Source organism: Drechmeria coniospora, chromosome 02, assembly GCF_001625195.1.
Source record: "Drechmeria coniospora strain ARSEF 6962 chromosome 02, whole genome shotgun sequence".
Taxonomy (NCBI): Eukaryota; Fungi; Ascomycota; class Sordariomycetes; order Hypocreales; family Ophiocordycipitaceae; genus Drechmeria; species Drechmeria coniospora.
In genome coordinates, this window is record NC_054390.1 from 6,273,293 (window position 1) to 6,296,293 (window position 23,001).

Here is a 23,001-nt window from a genome sequence, read left to right on the forward strand (position 1 = left end):
CGGCGCTGAATGACGGTCTCCGCTGGCGACTAGTTCCGATACCCACGAATACATATATTCTCCGTCGCTTCAACTCAACATGTCTCAGAATGGGTACGTGTCCGCGGCCTAGTTCCTTCCTTGTTCCTTGCTTCCTGCGTCGAGAACGACGACGACGACGACGACGACGACGACGACGACGACGACGACAAGCGTGGTCGGGTTGGCCGCTATCGAGAGTTGCATCTGCCTCTGGACAGACTAGTGCCGTCTATGCAATCACCAAGTGGTGACGTGAGCCGGCCCATCCACGGTGCCCCCTTCGCGGTGCTCGATGCGGCAGGCTTCGGGGGAGGGGGTGCCCCGTCCATTTCGGTCGTGGCCACCACCTTCGTCATCTCGGTCCCCGTTCACGAGTGCTGGTCCGACCCAACTCTGACATGATCATGGTAGCATATACGCCGCTGGCCAGTTTATGAACCCCGGCCCGGCGCCGCGACCGCCAAACGAGAATCGGCAGCCGCCTCGACTGAATCTTACCCCCAACACCAACCTGCCCGGAAGCATGGCCAACATGGCGATTTCTCCCATCCCTAGCACCGCCACCTCGACCTACACAGGCTCGACCATCTCCTTGCCGATCGCGCGTCAGCAGTCGAACAACGTCGACGGAATGGGCGGAGTGGCCATCAAGAAGGAAGGCTGGGCCTCGGTCAAGGAGAGCAAGAACTTCATTCAGCCCTGGAAGCAGAAGTATCTCATTCTTCGCAAGGAGTCCTTGGACTTCCACAAGACGGAGGGCGGCAAGGTCGCCTACACCCTGTATCTGAAGGACGTCCTCAACGTCGGCAGGTTGGAGCAAGCCGGCACCATCCTCGAGATCAAGAGAAAGGCGGACGGCACGTCGAACAGTCCGGGCGACGACGACGGCCAAACCAGGACGCTTCAGATCAAGGTCAAGAGCGACGATGATCTCTACGAGTGGATTGACTTCATATACGGTGCCTGCCCCGGCATGGGCGGCGTCAGCAACCCGACCAACTTTTCCCACGCCGTCCACGTCGGCTTCGACCCCCAAAAGGGAGAGTTCATCGGCCTCCCGCCGGAATGGTCGAAGCTGCTCAACTCTTCGGCCATCACCAAGGAGGATTACGAGCGGAACCCGCAGGCCGTCTTCGAGGTCCTCGACTTCTACACCGACCTCGCCAAGAGAGCGGATAACCCCAACCCCTACTCGGGCCTGACGCCCAACCCTTCGACGGCTTCGTCTCAGAACAGGCAGGTTGGCTACGGGGCCGGAAGCTCGGTCGCGCCGCCCCGTCCCGCCCCCCCTCGCAAGCGCAGCGGAATCCGAGCTACACCATGACCCCTTCCCACCCCGGCGGCAACGCTCAGCGACTGCCGACCATGGCCGACCAGCAGCAGCAGCAGCGCCAGCATATGCAGCAGGCCAGCTCGGCGAGCTACATGTCTCAGGATGCCAAGCGAGAGGAGCAGCGGAAGATGCAGCTCGAGGCGCAAAGGCAACGAGAGGCCGAGGACCCGAGTCGGAGGGAGTTTGACGAGTACAACGCTTCCCTTCCCAAGAACAAGGTTCCCTTGGCCCAGCAGGAGATTGGTGGCGGATATTACGGTGCTTCCTCGCAACCGACGCCCGACAGGTACAACCCGGTCAGGACGGCTCCCGCGGCGCCCAAGCCCGGCATGGGTCAGGCCAACGGCTTGCGCGCGCAGAGGCAGGCCCCGGGCGCCCCCGCGGGATCCAGCTCGGTCAACCGACCGCCGCTCTCTTCGCAGCCGAGCGCTTCCCGCGACCCGGCCGGTCAATCGCTCCGGACGCAACGAAACGACGGCCCGGCCGGCTCCAGCATACCCCGGTACCAAAACGGCGCCCAGGCGTCGCAGCCTCGTCCGCCGCAGCCTCAGGGGCAGGCCGCCTCGCGGCTGCCGGCGCCGGTCAAGCCGCTCAACGTCGTGCCCAAGCCGAGCCAGCCGCCGCAGGCGGACGGCGTCAAGGCGGCCGAGGCGGCGCTCACGGCCAAGCCACCGCCGTCGGAGCGCAAGCAGGACGTGCGCATGTCGACCATGTCCGAGACCGAAGTCATGCTCAGGCTCAAGGAAGTCGTCTCCAAGGATGACCCGAACCTGTCGTACTCGAAGCAGAAGAAGATTGGCCAGGGCGCCTCGGGCTCCGTCTACGTGGCCAAGATCAAGGAAACGGCCCAGGGCATCGCTCGCGAAGTCCTCCGGCAGCAGGGCAGCAGGGCCCAGGTGGCCATCAAGCAGATGGATCTCGCTCATCAGCCGAGAAAGGAGCTGATCGTGAACGAAATCATGGTGATGAAGGACAGCCGGCATCGAAACATTGTCAACTTTCTCGACGCCTTCCTGCGAAACAACAACGCCGAGCTTTGGGTCGTCATGGAGTACATGGAGGGCGGCGCGCTGACGGACGTCATCGACAACAACCCGTCCATCTCAGAAGAGCAGATTGCCACGATTTGCCACGAGGTGAGGTGGCCCGCGCCGAGGCGACGGAGCGGATGCATGCTAACGCCATGATTCTCGCAACAGACATGCCAGGGCCTGCAGCATCTCCACTCTCAGAGCATCATCCACCGAGACATCAAGAGCGACAACGTGCTGCTGGATGCGCGCGGCAACGTCAAGATAAGTAAGTCGACGTCGGAGCCGTCGTGGGCGAGACTCGGGAGGTGCTAACACGCGACAGCCGACTTCGGATTCTGCGCCAAGCTCACCGACACCAAGTCGAAGCGAGCGACCATGGTCGGCACGCCGTACTGGATGGCCCCCGAGGTGGTGAAGCAGAAGGAGTACGGGCCCAAGGTGGACGTCTGGTCGCTCGGCATCATGGCCATCGAGATGATCGAGTCCGAGCCGCCGTACCTCAACGAGGAGCCGCTGAAGGCGCTCTACCTCATCGCCACCAACGGAACTCCGCGGCTGAAGAAGCCGGAGAAGCTGAGCAAGGAGCTCAAGGCGTTCCTGTCCGTCTGCCTTTGCGTCGACGTCAAGAGCCGCGCGTCGGCCGAGGAGCTGCTGGCGCACGACTTCCTCAAGCACGGCTCGGGGCTGGCGAGTCTAGCCGAACTGCTCGCCTTCAAGAAGCATGCGAAATAAGCCGACGACGGGTTCCCGCACGCGTTCCGTCGTCGACGTTTGTGATTTGGCAAGAATAAACGGATTCCCTTTACCCCTTAACCCCCCCACCCCCAACCGGCCGACGCCGGGTGCGGCATAATGAATCGGCGTTCACGGTCTGCCGCAACGATTTCCATGTCTCGTTCGCAGGCGGAGGAGGAGAAGTCATGTTACCCGGCCGAAGATGTCCGAGGCACCGGCACCGCGGCGGCACGGAGGGCTTGCGTCGTGTCCGCGTGCGCGTGGCATCTCGACTCCTTCCTGCCCCGTGCTGCGCGTAGGAGATGATCAAGCCGGAGGCATTCCAGCGCCGTCTGCTCACGCTCGATGGAGGGCTCCTCTGAGGATGTATATACAAAGTTTCATAGCTATCGCTGAACGAATGGACGGGGTGACAACTCCTCACGCATGCCTTTGCACCACGGAGCTCCGATCCGACGACGGAACTCGGCCCATTGCCCGCCGGCTCGTTCTGGGCGGTCCTCGGCATGCGAGGCGACGATGATCTTTTTGAGCGCATCGGCTTGAAAATAGGGTGTCAGTCCAGGCACGGTCGGCGTTGGTGATCCGACCAACACGGCCTGCACCCCACTGGGCATCGTGCATTCAAGGTACGAGTACGGAGCGCTGATGCGTGCCTACCTGGAAGCTCGCGGCCCACGCGCACGAAGGAGGTAATGAAGGCACGCCGCATGTTTCGGAACGTGCACGGCGCCAAAGGCATGGCGGCAGAGCCGACGAGTTGCTCTGGGCGCCATGATTGGCGAGATGCCAAATGCCATGGCGTCTACGGTGACGACATGGACGCTTCCACGGGGGTGGTGGGATGAAGTCGGAACAGCTTGATTGGTTGATGCTTCGGCGTCGAGGCGTGAGCGATATAGGGCCAGATACAGGGACATGGGCGACCGGTCCGGGGACCTTGGCGAAGTCGTGCTGATGATGTGAGTTTGCTGCCGGCGCCAGGGAAATACGGAGCGCAGGATGCGCAATTCTTGTCCGTAACGTGCAACGATCCAAGGTTGCCGCTGCTCGTATTGCCGCCGACTTTAGATACCTACAGTGCTGCTGTACACTCTCGACTAAGGTGCCTACAGCACTACACTCTCGACTTCAGGTGCCCACAGCGCGCTACGCTCTCGAATTCAGGTGCCTAGCTCTCGACTTCGGGTGCCTACAGCGCTACGCTCTGGACTTCGGGCCCCTACAGCACTAGACTCTCGACTTCAGGCCCCCACAGCACTAGACTCTCGACTTCGGGTGCCTACGCTCTCCGCCTCGGGTGCCTAGACCCTCGACTTCAGGTACCTACACGCACCTGACGTGACTCGTAGGGATGGAGCATGTTCCGGCCAAGTGCACTGGCATATGCGAGTTGTCACGGATCCGCCTTCGTTTCACGCGGGAGCACTCGGCATGGCACACGGGCGAGACCATGGATGTATTCGAGCAAGTGCCACTACGCATGGTGAAGCGAAGCAGAGGTGAGACCTTGCGCGGTGCAGATTCACACGAGTATAACGCCGCGAGGTCGGCGCGGTGGGGCATGTGGGACGAGGAATGTGACCTCCTCTCACTTGGTGCGCTGAGGGCGCCGCCATACAAGATATAATTGCTGCGCAGCATTGCTCCGTGCTTGGTACCATTACCACCACGGTACCTAATACTGCATAGAACGCGGCACTTCGGGGGAACTGACGTGAGCGCTGCATACATGAGACGCTACATACAACGCGAATGGTATGTGCTATAGTTTAGCCTTTAGGCAACTACATGCACTAGGCACCTACCAATCTAGTACTTGCAGCGTACTGGACCTACCTACCATCTAGTACCTAGTAGTAAAGTGCTGCACACTATTATTAATTACCATGAACGATTTGGTACTCGGTACTCTGTGCGGATACGGCGGTTCGACATACCCAGACGATGCACGAGTACAGCTAATACTACTTATTGTACATGTATTACATGCACTCTCCATACAAGTACGGAGTACCATGTAAGTACGGAGTACTGTGGCACCTAATACATGTTGCTTGTACTTGTACTGAATGACAGCTTTACCTACCAATCGCCACAGTGGTATGCGGGAGACGGCTCTCATCCATCACGCACGAGGCAAATGCAACGTATTTGGCAGGGAAATGGTGCTCTCACCCAAGGTACCATGAATGCGCAAATGTGCTGGACCGAGCACGGCGAACAACATGTGCACGCATGCTGACCCGTACAACCTTCCGAGTTCATCGTTCTGCCGGCTCGGCCCCCCTTCGGTGATTGAAAGAACGATGCAACAGACACTGGCGCTACCTAATGCGAAAGAGAATAGGATGAAAAAGGAGTGAAGAAGAAAGAAAGAAAGATGCATCCTGCATGCTGGTGTGGGCTTCGGGTTTCGCCAGGCTACAGGCTGGCTCCCTTGTGTGTTTCAGCCTTGTCACAGACAGAGAGTCTGACAGGAGGGTGAGCGACCTGCATTGAGCTTCTGCGGGCGACATGCAGGTGCTGAGACGGAACTCCACTCGCACGTACTTGCTACCACCCCAATCACGAGCCGGCTCCGGTGTCTACTTTTGACGACCTGGATACTTGGGTGATCTCTACGCGCGCCAAGGACGCATTCTTCGGCACCGACGCCGTCAGCTTCTCGGTCCAAGGTGCAGATGCCACTCCGTACCACGCCTGCAGTGCCGCGTAACGAGCGACTCGTTTTCGTAGGTGCCCATGTCATGCATGACATGAGTGTCGACATGCCATGAACCAAGCATGCAGTTGGACATGTCCCGTAGGTGTGCGGAGTAGAGTGCCTGTGCATGTACTCCGTGCTGCTGAATGCCTTGGAATAATAAGGTAGGTAGGCAAGGAATCTGATGCGAGGCAATACGCTCCAGGTGCGGCCAGTCGTACTGGGAATCCAGGTAATACTTGCTCTTCAGTGGTACGAGCTTCACACTTGGTCAGGCCCTGGGCGAGGCATCGTTCGGGAGGCAAGCACGGAGCACTCGGTACATGTGCAAGTAATACTTCAGCAGGTGTGCTGCCAGTACGGAGTATAGTATTACCTGTATTAATGGTGCTTTCTGTGCTGTTGTACGTGTTATTAGTTGTAGTCGTCCGCGACAAACGTTGCGCACTCGCTTGCAGGTATAAGCTACCTTGTAGGTAGTATGGAGTACTGTTGCAGTACTCGTATGTACTTGGAGGACCTGCTAGATCGCACAGGTATTAATTAATACTGCGTAGAACCTGAATCGTAGGCCCGAGTGCGTACTAACCCAAAACCCAAGTAAGTACTAGTACTGTACATGTACTGTAGATCGGTAGGGCTAGGTGCTAGTCCTAGGATTATTACTACTACTAGGTACTAGGTACCTAGTAGGTTCTGGCCTGAACCGCTGGGGCAGAGGGGGGGGAGGGGGGCGGGCGGGCCCCGGTGGTACAGGGATGAATAGCAGTCGTTCCAGCGGACCCGAAAGCATGTTCGCGCCGTCTGCGTCGACGTTATAGGCCAGGACGGGTCGAGCTCGCGGTGCAGCGCCGAGGCACCTTGGGCAGCGTTGTCCTCGCCCGCCGTGGCAATCAATTTCAGGCACCACGCTCCCTCCACCCCCCTAACGCGCGAGGCAATAAAAGTGCGGCGGTTTCACCAAGCTGTTGACGTCGACCGCCCAGGCGTTCCCCGGATGCCCGATCCCCCAGGCTCCCACAGCACTCCGTCGAAGCACCCCGATCACTCACCTGAGAAAGGCATATGGGTGCTAGATTTGCGTGTAGCATATTCAGTACCCTGTTTAGGCGAGGTGCAGGTATACAACCACACGCGCCAGGAGGTGCATGAACGACGACGACATGCGCGGCCGTGACGCGGATGGCACTGCTCGGCAGTCGCCAGTGGCCGGGTGTTGCTGCGAGCGACACCACTGGCAGGTTGAGGTTAGCAGGTGTTCTCCTGCACGAACTGTGCTCCCACGGGGGTGGCCTAATGGCTCGGTACCTCCTCCGTCGTCGGTCGTGGGAACCTACCAAGCAATTACGGAGTACTGCAAGTACTCACTCTACCGTAGGTTGTGGTTGTGGTTGTACTTACTTGCTTAAGTAGTTGTCCTGGCTTGCCTAGTGATGCCGTGGAGCCGCCATCCAATACAAGCGGCAGACCCACCAGTCCATGCTAAGCGTCCAATCCAGACGGCAGGTTGCAACAAACGGCTTGGATCGCCTCTCTCGCTCGACCTGGACTGGGCTCTACCCTCGTCTCGTCTCGTCCCGTCGACTCTCCCGCATCTGCATCTGCATCTGCATCCGCATCCCAACCATCCCCCTTCTCCGGGCCGTCGCTCTTCCCACCCGCCTCCGCCTTCCCATCATTTGCCCTCGTCCGCTTCTCCTGCGCCGCACCTCTCGAGGCCCTGGCTCGTGTATTGATTGATACAGTATTCCACCGTGCCGCACGTCTGTCGTCTCCGCCGAATCCCCTGCCCCTCCTTCGGACGACCTGCGACGGGCTGCATCCGCTCGCTGGCCCTCGAGCGAACTCCAGCCGACGGACGGGACCCTTCTCGAGCGCCCGACTTCGTCCGTGCTTCCTCGCCGGCCGACGGCCATCGACCGGCCTGCCTCCCCACGGCACGGATCCCCTTGTCGAATCGATCGCCGAGCTGCTGGAGCCTCCCGTCATCGCCTCGTCCTCGCCTCGTCCTCGCCTCGTCCTCGCCTCGTCCTCGCCCTCCCCCTCCCTCTCCGTCCCTGTCCCCCCTCGGCCCCTCGTCTCCCCTCGCCTCGTCCCGGCACCTTGGGCGGCACCTCGTCGTACTCCCCCCCCCCCTCTGCCGGCTCCGTGCTCGACCGTCAGCTGGTCCGGACGTCTCGTGGATGGCCTGATTCTGCTTCGTGACACATCCGCATCACGTCAACGCCCGACCGCCATCTCGTCTCTCCTTCGGCCGTCCTCTCCCCACCCTCCTTTCGATCAGTATCTTCTACTCCTGCGCCGGCCCCGTGCCATGCGCCCGGGCAATTAATTGATAATGTCAATCTCCCGATCCGATCAGATGGCCCCCGGCTTCGCCCCTCATGCCGCCCCTGCCTCCCAGTCCCGCTCGCACTCGCCCTCGGCCGCCAACAACGCGTCGTCGGCTCTCGATGGGTCGGTGCCGTCGACCAGGTCACCCTTTGCTCTCGCCGGCGGCCTCAACCACGCCGGGCTCATGGCCGGCAGCTCGCGCTCCGGGGCTGGTTCTCCGTCGCTCGAGCTCGGCGCCTCCGGTCGGCTCTTCTCCAAAAGGTTCGTCCTCGTGCCACCCTGCATCCGATTTGACTTCACCCTAGCGTCTGGCGGCAGGCTGTCGCCGTGCTTCCTCCCCGTCGACAGGCGTTTGCGGGCCCCATTTCGCGCTAACCGTGGCATGCTTTGCAGGGCGAGAGAAATCCAGGCCGAGGAGGGCATTCCCTGCCTCCCCCTAAATCCCTGGGCCGGTCCTCCGACGAGCGGCCACTCGACGCCTCTCCGAGAAAACATCCCCGAGTCACCCACGGACGGATTTCCCGATTTTGGCCAGCTGCCGACGCCCGAAAGCTTGCCCCAGACCCGACGAGCCCGTGCCGGGACCGTACCCTCGCGCTTCCCGCCAGGATTACCCTCGGCCGGCTTGCTGAACATCTCCGGCCTCGTGGCCAAGTCCGCTCGGGTCACGCCGTCTCAGAGCCCCTTCAAGTCACCCTCCCCCAACCCCGACCACGTGGACGGCTCGCCCGGCGGCTCGGCGCTGCTCTCTCGTCTTCGAGCCGGCTCGATGCCTCAGCGCAGCCCCTTTGCCGGCGTGCCCGGCACGAGCTCCCCCTTCGGCCCCTCCATCTTCAGCAGCGGCTGGAACCCGGCGAGCGTCGGTCGTGAGAGGGGCTCCACCCTGGCGAGCATCGCCAGCGTCGGCTCCGACGGCCAGAGCCCCCCGCCGCCGCGCCCTCACGCCTCGCGCGAGGGCGGACCCGATTCCGACGTCCACATGCGCACCCTCGATTATCTGGGGCTCGCCGAGACGCCGACGACGCCGCGGGCCCAGCTGGCGACGCCGTCCGTGTCGGGGAACTGGCAGCAGTCCAGCCGCTTCCGGTCCTACTCGGTCAACAACAAGGACAAGTATGACAAGTACGCCGACGACGACGCCGACGACGACGACGACGCCTACGACGTGGAGGGCATGCCCATCGATCCCCGCTACGCCGCCCTCATCCACCAGGAGCTGGCGGCGACGAATGCCGCCATCCGCAACCACAACCTCGCCGTCCAGGCCTTCGCGAACCAGGCCTCGTCCAACCGCCCCCGGGCACGCACCACGGGCGTCCTGGACGCGCCCGCCGATCACCTCGTGCGAGCCTACATCGGCAGCAACCTCAGCGTCCAGAGTTCGGTGAACACGCCCGAGTTGGGCGGCCGGGAGGATCCTCGTCAGGACTTCGACGACCTGTCCCAGGCCATGGCCGGGATGAGCATCGGAGCATCCAGCAGCCGCAACCCGGCGCTCCTCGGTGCCGACGAGCAAGGACTGGAAGGTCCGACAAACGCCCTCTGGCTCGGCGGCGTTCCGCCGTCCACCACCACGACTACCCTCGTCGAGATGTTCAAGCTGCACGGTCCCATCCTCTCCGCTCGCGTCCTCACCAACAAGAGCTGCGGCTTCGTCAACTTCGAAAGGCTGGACAGCGCCATTTCCGCCAAGGCGAGCATGAACGGCAGGGAGATCTTCCCGGGCTCTGGGCCCATCAAGATCAACTTTGCCAAGCCGCCTTCCGCGTCCAACACGCCGGGCCATGACGGCGCCTACTCGTCCCCCAGCCCCGACCCGTTCGCGAGGGTTCAAGAGCCCGACACCCACGGCAACACGCCGGCCTCGGGCACCGGCGCCCAGCCTGGCCCGACGACGGCTCCTGCGGTCCCGCCCCTGCAGGACATGGCCGCGAGCATCGTCGACATCGTGAAGCAGTTCGGCGCCTCCGACGAGGATGCCCTGCACATCTCCGGCAGCGTCCAGTCCGCCGTCGAGTACACGGCCTTTGCCGACGACATCGCTCCCATCCGAGAGCCGACGCACGCCAGGGTTCACGACGCTCCGAAGCTCAGGGACATCCGCAAGAAGATTGACAACCAGCTCCTGTCCCAAACCGAGATCGAGAATGTCGCCATGGAGATGCTTCCCGAGATTGCCGAGCTCTCGTCCGACTATCTCGGAAACACCGTCGTTCAGAAGCTCTTCGAGCACTGCTCGAGTCCGGTGCAGGACGCCATGCTGCACGAGATTGCCCCTCACCTGGCCGAGATTGGCGTTCACAAGAACGGTACCTGGGCGGCCCAGAAGATCATCGACGTCTGCAAAACGCCGACGCAAATGTCCACCATCGTCGAGCACATCCGCCCGTACACGGTGCCGCTTTTCCTCGACCAGTACGGCAACTACGTCCTGCAGGGCTGCCTCAAGTTCGGCTCGCCCTACAACGAGTTCATCTTCGAGACGATGCTGAGCAAGATGTGGGACATCTCCCAGGGCCGCTTCGGCGCGCGCGCCATGAGGGCTTGCCTCGAGAGCCACCATGCCAGCATGAGCCAGCAGCGGATGCTCGCGGCAGCCATCGCCCTGCACAGCATTCAGCTGGCCACGAATGCCAACGGCGCTCTCCTGCTCACCTGGTTCCTCGATACCTGCACGTTCCCCCACCGACGCACCGTCTTGGCTCCCCGGCTCGTGCCTCAACTGATCCCCCTTTGCACCCACAAGGTCGCGTACCTCACCGTGCTCAAGGTCATCAACCAGAAGACGGAGCCCGACGCGCGCGACACCATCCTGAAAGCCCTCTTCTTCACGTCCAACAATGACGTTCTGGAAGCCATTCTCGGCGATCAGACCTGCGGCGCCACCCTGATCTTCAAGGTCCTGACCACCCCTTTCTTCGACGAGGCTTTCCGCAGTCAGGTGGTGGAAAACATCAAGAAGGTGCTCCTCAAGATCAGGGCCCAGCCGAACCAGGGATACAAGCGCCTGATGGATGAGGTTGGCCTGTCCACCAGGGGGGCCGGATCCAACCGTGACGGAAGCTCCCACTCGGAGCAGCGGCAGCGGCCGTCGTCGAGGCAGAACAACATGAACGCTCCCAGCCCCCTGCAGGGTCCTGGGAATAGACCGTTCTACAGCCCTGTGCACGCCGCGGCGAGCACGACCCCCTTCGACGCCGGGTACGGACCCCAGCGAAATGATGGCGTGGATCCCAGCGCGACAGGGTTCCAGCCCTTCAACCAGGGCATCATGTACAATGTTCAGGCCGGTCCAGTTGCCCCGGCAGCAAACCCTCAACAGATTTCGTATCAGCAGAGCATGATCAACAGGGCGACGCCGCAGATGAACTACGGTTTCCCCCAAATGCAGACTGCGTATGGAGCCTTCGCGTCGCCCAGCCCGGGCATGGATCAGTTCCGTCAGCAGAACATGGCAAACGGGAGCCCGATACAGGCCCAACCCTCCCAGCTGCCCCAGCAGATGCCCGGCAACGCAGCCTCCTATGGCCCGCCTGGATTCGGAGTCCCCATGGGTAATGCATATCCTTACAGCAACATGCCACCGGGCATACAAAACATGGGCTATATGGTGCAAGAGCAGGCCAATACTCGGCGCAGCCGCGTACGTCCGCCCCAGAGAAGCAGCTTCGCATCGTTTGGTCGACGCTAATTTTTATCAGAGATGATTCGAGCGATTCGCGGCCGGCATGAAGACTCTGCTGGAGGAACTGCAGCGCAAACCTCCGGCCTTCATGTTGTGCGACTGGCGGCTGGCCATCGTCCAGCCGCCTTATAGTAGGGTGTTGTGTTGTTCCATCCGGTAGATTATCAGGGCGAGTGGACATGCGGTCGAGGTAGGATTGATGTGAAGAGACGACCATGGTCAAAGACATCGGCGCACATGTTCGCCGTCGCTCACACTCTTCGCCACCCGTCTTGTCTACCGCTGGCGGAAGAATACATGTTTGGGGCAGGTTTAAAAAATTGCTGATTCCGACTACCGCAAGGTTCGAGCAGGCGACGCAACCTTTGGTCTGTTTTTACTTCTTTGCTTCTCTCCTTCGATTATCCACGACGTCTGGACGGCATTCCGTTGGCGCACGTTCATTCGGGAATAAGAAGCGATGCCTGAACCTCGCACATTGTCGCTCACCTATGGCTTGCTGGTACTGGGGAAACAACGCTCACCTCGTCGGTGGCATCAATGGAAGTGGCAGCTGCGTTCATTGGAGGAGGGTTGAGGGGAAAGGGGGGGGTTGAAGAGACGTGCAGAAAAGTAGCTGTGGCACGTACTAGTTGGACGGGAATCCTAGTCGTTGCTGTTGTATAGTACACGATTCAACCCAGCCCCCACCAAATACGAATTTGCAAGGCATTACTCCGTAGAGACTGTTTTATTCACCAGTGTTACAAAAGTTGCCATTTTGAGACGTTTCCTCATGGTCGGTGGCCGTGCACATTGCACGACGCCAGCGGGACTGCTGCATGTTTGATAGGATAGAGGGTAGAAAATGAAATGAAAAGCCTTCATTCATCTACGGCCGTGTTGCCCAAACATGACCCTTTCTTTCCGCCATCTCGGTCTCGCCGTACTTGGCCGATGCCATCCTCCCTAGCATAGAGGTGCGAGCGACAGGAAAGGGGGATGAGTTGGGCTATCCTCGAAGCGCACTCGTAGCTTTGAACCACCAATGTCGGATCTGGTACAACATGGACGTCCATTATTTCCCGCTTTCTGCCCCGCCATGCACGCTCGTCGACCTTCATTTTACCTCCACGCCGCCAGCCAGCCCTGGAGGGTGAATGGACTCGATTAAGAGATTTCGGCCCCTCGAAGAATGCGGAGTCGGAGATGATGATTCGCAGGAAGGTTGCGTCCCTATCCGCGGCGGACGGCCCCACCAGTATCGCGGATGGTATGAAAAGAACATCACGGGCAAAAAAAAGAGTCAAGCGCTTTGGGGAGAGCGCGCACAGGTTAAAGTCTGTTAACAAGCATTGCCGCAGGGATTTTGATGCCACTTCGGCAATAATGATCGGTGGTGGGTCACCACTCCATGCCGATGTCCTCCAAACTCGGTAGATCGCAGAAATAGACACTAGTCGTCAGGGCAGGAAACGATAGCGAGCCTCCGAGGGCAGGTCGGAATTCGGCGAGGGAGACGATCTTTCGAGACAGACCGGTCGTGGTGCAGCACTATCGACTGAGTGCAAATGGCCACGTGCTGCCGTTCTGGTCCACCAGCTGGCCTGGCTTGGTTTGTGCGCCGAGCTAATCATCTCTCGGGGCATGGGCAACATGCCGAGGCGTCCGGTCGTCTAGTCGAGATCCATGGCGCCTTCTGCATGGTCAACATCGACATGGTCGACGGTGGATGGGGGAGTTGGTTCCGTCACGGGCGCCATCGGCTCAAGTTTGTCCGCAGGCTCACGTATTCCCGAGGGTTCCGACACGGGGGTGCACGCGTCGGTCGAGGTGACCAGAGTTTCAGGTGGCGGCTTGTGATCACCTAGTATCTGGCGGATGCGGGCGCTCATCGCTTCCGTCTGTGCCAGGGTGGCGCGCAAGCACTGCTCGTCGTCGGCGGTGAGATGGCCGGACGCCATGTTATCGGCGTTACCCTTCGCCATGAGGGACAAGACACTCTCGTCGGCGGCGGCCTGCGACGCGAGCACGCCGGTCAGCAATCCAACGGGCGCCTTGGCAAGGAAGCGCGGGAGGGTGAGGCATACGAGAAGGGCAGAGGTCAGGCGACCGATGGGGTCGGAGGGCTTCTGGCGAAGACCGATGAGGTTGAGCGAGGCCTGCATCTCGTCGACCTTGCGCACGAGGGCAGACCCGGTGAGCGGGGTCGCAGGGTCGCGTTGCGAGGGCGGGCATGGATAGGGCACAAGCTTGGATTCGGCGCGGCGCGATCCATATCCGGCCCCTTGCTGTCGCAATCTGTATTGCGCGGCGGCCAAAATTAGCACGGGACGGGACGTTGCGACGTGATGCGTCGGGTGGAGGGGAGTGTAGTGGTCGGGCCACGAAACAGGCAGGCAGCGTGTGCCCATGTGCCATCTTCGGGCGGGAGGGCTCGGGCGAGAAGAGATGCGGCCGGGGGCAGACTCACTGCTCGATGAAGTCGAGAACGACGACTTTGGCGGGTAACTTGTAGGTGCGACCAAACGACTGGGGCTCCGGCCATCCCGAGCGGTCGGGCGGCTCGGCGTCGTCGTTCCACTCGATCTCGATGTGGCCGTTGTTCCTCAGGCCGCGGCTGATGGCCGGCGTGATGGGCTGGCTCGCCTTGACCTTGCGGAAGCGGTGGGCGGGGGCGAGGCTGGGGACCTGCACCAGAACGTCGTCGACGTGGGCCGGGCAGCGCCAGGTCTTGAGGACGGGCGGGACGGCGAGGGGAGGGTCGAGGCAATCGGTGTGCCAGTGGAGCGGGCAGGCGCTGCAGGGGATGATGGCGCGGACGTCCGTGGCGGCCTTCTGGCAGGCGTGGCAGAGGACGGCGTGGCCGTCCTCGCGCTGCTTGAAGAAGTCGGGGGCTTCCTCGTAGCCGGCTCGCTTCTTGGTCGGCCGGCCGACGACGGCGTCCTCGTAGTCGCCGTCGGCGCCGGCCTTGACGCCCTCGAACCGGTTCTGGACCCTCCGGGGCAGGCTGAAGGCGCGGGGGATGGTCTTTTCGAGATGGTTGAGGGCGCTCGCGAAGACGCCTCGGTGCACGGGCACGCGCGAGGGGAAGCGACGGATGAGGCACTCGTTGCAGTACCACTCATCCGGCAGAGCGTCCGAAGGGACCATGTCGACGCACTCGAAGTGAAAGGAGCGAGGGCACCCGTCGCAGCAGACGACGTCGCCGGCATTCCCGCAGGCCGAGCAGTACTCGTCATTGTCGGACGTCTGGAGAGTCATGTCAGCATACGCATCGAGTTCAGGCCGAGGCGGCGAGAGAGGGGCGGGTTTGCGGGAGACGCAGGGCGGAGGCGGCAGGGGAATTTTGAGCGACGATAACGATCGCGGGTGCAATCTACGCGACTCGGCGGCGGAAACAGGATTGCATGCGTCGACTGCGCTGGCCGAGCGCGGTGTCATGGCATCCTTGCTCGGCCGCCCTGCCTCGAGCCAACCCGGGGCCGAGGCGACCCCTCAAAAAAACGAAAATGCAACACTGAGCCTGACACAGAAGCGACAGGCCCCCGCAAGGTGTAGCGGGTGCGAGAGAGCAAAGGCTCGGGAGCACGCGGGAGGGGCAGAAGGGTTGGAGGCAACGGCAACGCAAGGAAGTCAAGGCCATGGGCGCGAGGAGCTGGGGCGTGAGCGGGAGCTTACCGAATCCTTCGGTGCCCCGTTGGTGAGGGCGAAGTTCGCCTCACTCATCGAGCGAGGAACGCCGGCTGCGGTCCCTCCCTTTTTCTTGACCGGGCTGCAGGCGGGCATCGGGCGTTAGCGTACGTGCTCGATCCTTGGACGGTCATGGCGATTGATGCATGGTGGGTGCCGAGCCCGCGGGACGGGGTCTCTCTCATGCTCATGGAGTGTGTATGATGGAGATGTTGAGCGGGACGGAGGGCAGGGAGTAGGTGCGAGAGGAGGAGTCGGAGAGGGTAACTAACGAGGGCAGCGAGGGCAGAAAGGATAGAGCGGACAGAGAGGACAGAGAGGACAGAGAGGACAAGAGAATGACAGAGAGGACAAGAGAGGACAAGAGAGGACAGGGAGGACAGGGAGGACAGGGAGGACAGGGAGGACAGGGAGGACAGGACAGAGAGGACAGGACAGAGAGGACAGGGAGGACAGGGAGGACAAGACAGAGAGGACAGGATAGGGAGGGTAGGGAGGGCAGAGAGGACAGAGGGGGCAAAGGGCAGAGAGGGCAGAGAAGGCAGAGAAGGCAGAGAGGGCTGAGAGGGCTGAGAGGGCAGAGAGGGCAGAGAGGGCAGAGAGGGCAGAGGGGCAGAGGGGGCAGAGGGGGCAGAGGGGCAGAGGGGCAGAGGGGCAGAGAGGGCAGAGAGAGGGCAGCAGGGAGGGGGAAACATACGATGACTTGACGCGTAGACCGGTACGCTGCTTCTTGGTCGGACGCAGGGCCGTCGGGGTCGCCGCTCGCGAGCCGGCGACGGAACCTCCATCCCCCTGCCAGGAAAAGGCGGCGGGCGAGTCGGTCCTGTCGAGGTCGTCGGCCGGCCGCTTGCTCGCCGAGCGCGTGGCCCGCGTGCCGCTGACGGGTGCCGGTGCTGATGCCAGTGCTGGTGCTGATGCCGGTGATGGTGCCGGTGCTTCTGTTGCGACGGCGGCGGCGGCGGCGGCGAGGGAGTGACGCGTCGCCCTCGCCTTCGTCTTCCTCAACGGCGTCTCGACCGTCTCGTCCGGCCGGCTCCCCCTCAGGGCGCTCTCCTCGACGCGGTAGCGGCCGGTGACGGTCCGGGCGTCTCGTCGCCTGTCCCACGTGAGCTCGTCGTCGTCGTCGGGCATGCGAGCCGGCGTCTTGGCCAAGGACTTGGCCGACTTGGTCAGCTTCAGCTTCGGCGGATTGCTGAGGGACAGGTCGGGCGCGTTGGCGGTGACGAGCCGACCGGGCATGGCGCTGGCATCGTCGGCCGACGAGTTTCGACGAGCGCGGATGCGGCCTGACGAGCGGGCGGATGAGCGACCGGAGGAGCGGTGCTGGGGGGGCGGATTTTGCAGAGAATGGGCCGACGGTTGTGTCGGCGAAATGGAGGCGAACCTGCTGGACGCGGCGTGCTCGTTCTGGTGCTCGTTCTGGTGCTCGTTCTGGTGCTCGTGCTGGTTGGCGAGGACGGTGGCGCGGCGGGTGGTGATTGGCTGCTGGCCGTCTGGCGCATCCGCATCATGATGGGACTTGGCCGCGGCGGCCCCAGCAGGAACAATCCGGGCGCTGGCCCTGCTGCTGCCATTCGCTCTGCCGGTTCCGCCAGCGCCAGCGCCTGCGACGGTGACGCCGCCACGACGAATCTTGTGACCGTTGGCACCAGCTGCCGCTGCCGCTGCCGCCGTCGCCGTCGTCTTCGCCGTCGACGACGTCCCCTTTCCCTTGCCCTTCCCCTTGTCCTTTGCGCCGCCCTTGCCCTTGCCCTTTCTCACGCCCGCGGCGGGCGAGGAGAGGCTCGGGACGGGCGACAGCGACGAGACGCTCGAGGTTGAGCCTGAGCCCGAAGCTGAGCCCGAAGCTGAGCCCGAGACCGGTTCGACCAACTCTCGTCCCTTGTCGTGCCTGTGGCCGCGCGATCGCCCTGGCGTCCTGACCTGGACGTTGGCATCGGCATCGGCACCCGCTTCCGCTTTCGTGACACCCTTGCCCTTGCCCTTGGCTTTGCCGACGGAGCTCGCCGGGGCTGTGCCGACGTGTGATGTCTTGATCTTTTTCACCTCGCGCCTCTCCTCCTCCGGCTCCTCCTCCTCCTCTTCCTCGTCCCCCTCCGCATCATGCTCTTCCACCTCCTCGTCGTCCTCTTCTACTTCTTCCTCCGACTCGGCTGCTGCTGTACTCTTTTTGCTGCCGTCCCGGAGTAGGCATGCGTAGGGTGCCGGCCTGGGTTTCGGCCCGCCGATGCCACTCTCGGTCGTGAGGCTGGCGGTGCTGGCGGTGCTGGCGGTGCTGGCGTTGCTGGCGTTGCTGGCGGTGCTGGGAGGCACAAAGTAGCACCGACCCCGGTCGCGCCTTTTCCCTTGGCGCTTCCTCTTCTCGACGAGTCGTGAAAATTCCTCGGTCGTCTCGGGGCTGGCCGTTTGCTTGAACGTGTCCTCGATCATGGCCACGAACCCAGCCTCGTCGCACTTTTCGTCGTAGAGCGTCCGCAGCGCCCATGCGGTCGGGTAGCGGTAGTGATGCAGAGCTTCCTCGACGGCAGCCTCGATGACCTTGCCGGCAAACTCCCTATCCTGCGACTCCGGTCGCTTCTGGGAGACCGACCGCTTCGGCGTCGTCGTGGCCGTCGTCGTGGCCGTCGTCGTCGTCGTCGTCGTCGTCATCACCGCCGCCGCCGCCGCAGCATCTGCCGCAGCATCTGCCGCAGCCTGTTGGGCTTTTTTGGCCGGCATGATGATTCGCGTGGAACGCCTGCGACGCGAGCTCGTTTCCTTGGCCTCGTAGTCCCCGTCCTCGGCCTCGTCGGCGGTGCCCTTTGGCATCTTTACTCGCCCGGCGGCGGTGGCAGGAGGCTGCACGGTGGGTGCGGGCGCGCATGCCGGTGCCGGTGCCGGTTTGGGTGCCGAGGGTGGTGGAGGAGAAGTGGGCGGCGATTTCTGGCCTAAACTCTGGTCCGCCTTGGACTCGACGACGGGTGCCGCCTTGGTCGCCGAGGGGGAGGACGAGGATGAGGACGAGTTGACGCCCGACGGCCGCAGGATGATCTTGCGGACGCCCGACGTGTGCTCGTACGGCCCCGGCTTCCTCCCCTTGGGCAGGGCACCGAGGGGAGCCATGGTCTCGAGGACGCCGTGGCGCATCAGGCCGGCCTCCTCGAAGCTCGGCTTCGTCTGCGTCGACGGCTCGAGCCAGCGGGCCATCAAGGCCTTGGATCCTTCGCTCGCCGAGCCCTTGGACCCCTCAAGCCCCCCGTTTGGCGTCCCGGCCGACGACCCCTGGGCCGGACTCGAGAAGCGCGAGGCCGACGCCCGCGAGGCTCTCGTCGTCGACGACGGAAGCGTTGTCCCCTGCATTCCTTGCTCCTCTCCTCGCCGTCGAGCAAGGGGCCGACGTCGGGCGAGATGGTTGGCCGAAAGGCTGGCGGCGAGTCGGAGCCCTCTGGCGCCCACCCGTGGCCGCTCCTCTACTTCTTGGTCAAGTCTAGGGGTAGGGGGGAGACGCGAGGTCAGCAAAAAATATCCACGGCGCGTCCGGAGGAGGGGGGGTACCTTTGCTCGTCTCGAAAGCTTCGGCATGGGATCCCGTCGTCGAATCGCGTCTCCTCTCCGCATTTGACGCGCTTCTCTCGTGAAGAAAATGGAAAGGAAAGGTTGTGGTGGATGCTGGCGTTGGCGGTGGGAGAGGTGGTGGACGACAAGGGGGCGGTGGCAGGCCGTAGCGGTTGGTATTAATGCGGCGAGCCTGCTGGCCGGTCGTGGCACCCTGCTGCGAGCGCTGCTCCATACTCGCTCGCCTCTGAATCATTCACTAGCAACGGCGGCGTGGTAGGTTTACATCCACTGCGCTCGTGCCCTATCTCTTGATGCTTGCAAACCATCCGAGCCGGGCGTGTGCGATGCACGATGCACTGCCTCCTGCCAGCCTGTGAATGAATTTATCATCAAGGCCATGTGCTTCTCACGCGCTCTCGTCGTGCTCTTTTCCCGCACCGCTGGCCGCCCGATGAATCAAAGCCAGAGTGTGCGCTGCCCCATCTTGGAGCCCTGATTTCGACAACCTCCCCCGTCTCCCCCCCCCCTCCCCCTCCAAAACCACGCCCATAATAAACTCCTTCTCCTACCGCCCCCCTGGCCCGCAAGCCCCTACTCTCTCCTCCTCTCTGGTCGTGAGCAGGCGAGCTCTGAAGGAGCCCGATGGCCGACGCAGCATCCACCTCCAATCAACGACGTATCCTTGCATCGCATGGCACCGAATGAACGTCCTGCACCGTACGGCACTCCTGTAGCGCACCAAGACATGCTTCCCGAGCGCCGCTCGCACCGACACTGGCCGTCATTGACAGTTACTGGCAGACAGTCACCCACCGACAGCAAAACCAGAGACCAGAAAATTCATTGTACCTTGGCCGAGACATGCCACACTCTCGCGACACATGCGCCCAGCCTCGCCTTGCTCTCTCTCTCGTCCCCCAAGTCGCCCCTCTCGAGGCAGCTCAGGCATTCGAAATGCAAATCGGGCGGGGCTTGGCTCACTTTCAAGTACTGTAATTAGTTGTAATTACTTACTTGCATCCCTCCTTCCCTCCCTCTCTCCCTCCTCCCCCCCCCCCCCTTCCCCCCGGTTCGAATGTGCATGTACCATGTCCTGCCTACAATCACACCCATCACCGGCCTTTCTCGCTCACATCACATCCACACGGTAGGCATTTGCCACGTTCGTCATCCTCGCTCGCCATGCGACTTGGCAATGCCGCATCTGTGTTGGGTATCCATGTGTACGTGTATACGTGTGCCATGCAGTATACCTCGCCTCACTAGACCTAGACTCAGTCGCTCCGTTGCCCGGCAATCGTCTCCATGTCCAACTCTGCATCCGAACGTCGACCGGCTCGCACTCATCTCTTCACCCCCCCTTCTACTCACAAACACTTGCTCCCACCCGCCTTGGGACACGATGGCTGGTCGCTGAGACTGGAGACTCCGCGACGACTCATCGGCCGTCTTCCATTTTCGTTCCCGTCTGTCGCCTACTCGTCGCTATCGTCCGACTCGTCCGACTCGTCGGCTCCCCCAGCCGCCTTCTTGGCCGGCTTCTTCTTCTTGCCCTTGCTCTTCTTCTTGCCCGTGTTCCGGGCCAGGGGTTGCTCGAGGATCTTGAGCAGCTCCTCGTCCGTGATCTTCTTGTCCGACTTGAACTTGGTCACGTCGAGAGCGGGTGGCCCGCCGAGCTTGGTTATGCCGTTCTTCGTGATGACTGTTTCGCGGCGTTAGCAATCGGACGCCAGCGAGGCGAACCAGGCGCGCTGGCGGGGGGAAGGGTCGACGGTACCGATCGTCGTCAGCAGCCTCGCGACGGGGGAGTTGTCCTTGTCGCCGACGACTTCGTACTGACGGAAGACGTTGCCGCGGACGCACTCGACGACGCCCGACTTGGCGTCTCGCTCGTCCTCGAGCTGCCTCAGGCTGAAGGGGAAGGTGCCAAACTTCTTCTGCACCTCGGACAGGATCTTGCGCGACGTGGGACGCTTGAGCCCGTACGTCTGCGTCGTTCGGCGGTGGAGCGTCGTGCGGTTGTCCAGCGTCTTGACCTTGCCCGAGCCCAGGCTGACGCCCATCTCGACGCCCCAAACCTCGGCGACCTCGGGGATGCCCTCGCCCTTGGAGCCCTCGGCGGGGGAGAGGACGATCTTCTTGGAACCCTCAATCTCGTTGCGGTCGAAGAGCCACGAGGTGGTGCTCTCGACGATGTGGCAGTCGTAGGCCTCGCACACCTTCTCCAGAAGGCTCGTGATCATGGCCTGCGTCGGCGCCTTCTTGGAGGCGGCCTTGGCCTTGTCCTCGTCGCTGCCCTGAGCCAAGAGGCCCGGGGGCACCATCAACCGCAGGAGAAGCTCGTTGGCGTAGTGCGTGGCCAGCATCAGGTCGGCGGGACGGCCGGTGACGACGCCATCGGCCTTGTCCTCGGGCTGGGCGAGGACGGTGTCGCAGACGATGGCGCCGAAGCCGTCGATCTGAGCTCCCAGCTGAATCTTGATGGGCTCTCCAGGTTGGATCGTCTGCCCAGCCTCGCTCTCGTCCGTCGTCAGGGGCGTGTAAGGCGTGACATAGGAGGCGGGCGAGACCGTGGTCGGGTGACCGAAACCTGGGGCCACGGGCGTCAGAATCGGCTGGCGGCCGGGCCGAGGGGAGGAGGCGCACCTTTCGTCACCTTCTTGCCGCGGTAGACCTTGGCCAGCTCCTCCTCGATGAGCTTGTCGCCCTTCTGGCAGATGTCGACAATCTTCTCGCCCGGGACGCAGAGCTTGGACACGGCAGCCAGCACCTTTTCCGAGATCTGGCCGGCCGTCTTGTACTTTGTCAAGGTGTCGGGGTTGTTGAGGGAGTAGTCTGCCGGCCAAGGTTAGCATCACGTCCATCCGAGCGAGCTCCAGCTGAACCGTGGCGATTGGGGGACCTGATCGATCCTTTCGGGAGCTGAGAGGAGCTCCTGCGCTGGTGCCGCGCAGCACGGCGGGGTAATTCGTTTGTGCGCGGAAAGAGGGGCAGCCGTGCCGCGGCGCCTCGTCGGGCAAGGGGCCGGCGTGGGTGAACGAGAGCGAAGAAAAAAAAGAAAGGAAAGGGCAGGGCAGGAAAGGGATGCGTACCAATGGCCTTTTCCTCCGACATGATGGGCAAACTGTTCGACTTGTCGTTGGGAGTGGGTGTCGGTTCTGTGTGGTAGATGTGGGTGGAGGGATGGAGGAAGTAGAAGTCCCGGTCCTGCGCGGGGGGGAAGACGAGTTTGCAAAGACCACAGGACAGGACTGGGGGGCTGAATTGGGGGTAGCGGAGCTCTGTTAGCCCTCCTACGAGAGCTTGGCCAGCTCGGCTGCCTGCCGCTGCCGGTCTATGATGCGTATTCGCAGGGGCTTACCGGGGTCATGACGGCGAGAGAAAAAACATGCACGCACTCAGCTGCCCCGTACCCAGAGATTTCTGCAACATCTTGCCCGCAGGAACGGTCGGTGTCCCCGAAGAAACAAAGGCAGAGAGTGTGCGAATTGGATGCGTCTCGTGTGCACCACGCACACCTTTATCTACTGGCATCCCCCGGCGCAGGATATTTTCCTTGCTTCGCATAGGTGCCGTTTGCCATGATTCATCGTGCCCTAGCGACGGCTCAGCGAAGGGAGTACTTACAGTACTGTAGACACACGCGAGCGGATTGGAACCATTCACCGCAGCTAGTCCCATACGGGAATAACGGCCATGACGTTTCCGAGTGACTGCTGTGCCCATTTCATCCCGTCTCATCCAACCATACTCCGTAGGCGGCATGGAAATGGAAAGTGGCACTCGAACCAGGCCCTTTCATCCGCTCTCCATTAGGTTTCCATCGGGACAAGACAACACGTCGTGGTAGATATGCCGTGTATGAAACGCAGAACCACGGCGTGCGTGTGTTGTGCTGTAGAGCTGCCGCTATGGAGTGCCTGCATGGGCAGTGTGCGTTCAA

General features: G+C 62.2%; 5 protein-coding genes across 5 annotated transcripts; 3 read left to right on the forward strand and 2 right to left on the reverse strand.

The window, feature by feature from the left end:
• Nucleotides 1-1,341: 1,341 nt before the first annotated feature.
• On the forward strand, nt 1,342-3,120 carry DCS_04827 (uncharacterized protein; the record flags this gene model as incomplete). The annotated part of the gene is made up of 3 exons (XM_040802133.1): nt 1,342-2,490; nt 2,554-2,653; nt 2,711-3,120. The coding sequence occupies 3 exons, from the start codon at nt 1,342-1,344 to the stop codon at nt 3,118-3,120; spliced, it is 1,659 nt and encodes a 552-aa protein (XP_040657166.1).
• Nucleotides 3,121-6,978: 3,858 nt separating this feature from the next.
• DCS_04828 (uncharacterized protein) lies at nt 6,979-8,162 on the forward strand (the record flags this gene model as incomplete). The annotated part of the gene is made up of 2 exons (XM_040802134.1): nt 6,979-7,204; nt 7,330-8,162. 2 exons carry the CDS (start codon nt 6,979-6,981, stop codon nt 8,160-8,162), a joined length of 1,059 nt encoding a protein of 352 aa, XP_040657167.1.
• A 30-nt stretch (nt 8,163-8,192) lies between these two features.
• Nucleotides 8,193-11,855, forward strand: DCS_04829 (uncharacterized protein; the record flags this gene model as incomplete). Its single annotated transcript, XM_040802135.1, has 1 exon — nt 8,193-11,855. The coding sequence occupies one exon, from the start codon at nt 8,193-8,195 to the stop codon at nt 11,853-11,855; it is 3,663 nt and encodes a 1,220-aa protein (XP_040657168.1).
• Nucleotides 11,856-13,504: 1,649 nt separating this feature from the next.
• Nucleotides 13,505-19,290, reverse strand: DCS_04830 (uncharacterized protein; the record flags this gene model as incomplete). Its single annotated transcript, XM_040802136.1, has 5 exons — nt 13,505-14,129; nt 14,302-15,080; nt 15,510-15,603; nt 16,219-18,970; nt 19,056-19,290. 5 exons carry the CDS (start codon nt 19,288-19,290, stop codon nt 13,505-13,507), a joined length of 4,485 nt encoding a protein of 1,494 aa, XP_040657169.1.
• Nucleotides 19,291-20,533: 1,243 nt separating this feature from the next.
• Nucleotides 20,534-22,823, reverse strand: DCS_04831 (uncharacterized protein; the record flags this gene model as incomplete). The annotated part of the gene is made up of 5 exons (XM_040802137.1): nt 20,534-20,760; nt 20,836-21,648; nt 21,705-21,893; nt 22,151-22,384; nt 22,457-22,823. The coding sequence occupies 5 exons, from the start codon at nt 22,821-22,823 to the stop codon at nt 20,534-20,536; spliced, it is 1,830 nt and encodes a 609-aa protein (XP_040657170.1).
• Between the last annotated feature and the right edge of the window lie 178 nt (nt 22,824-23,001).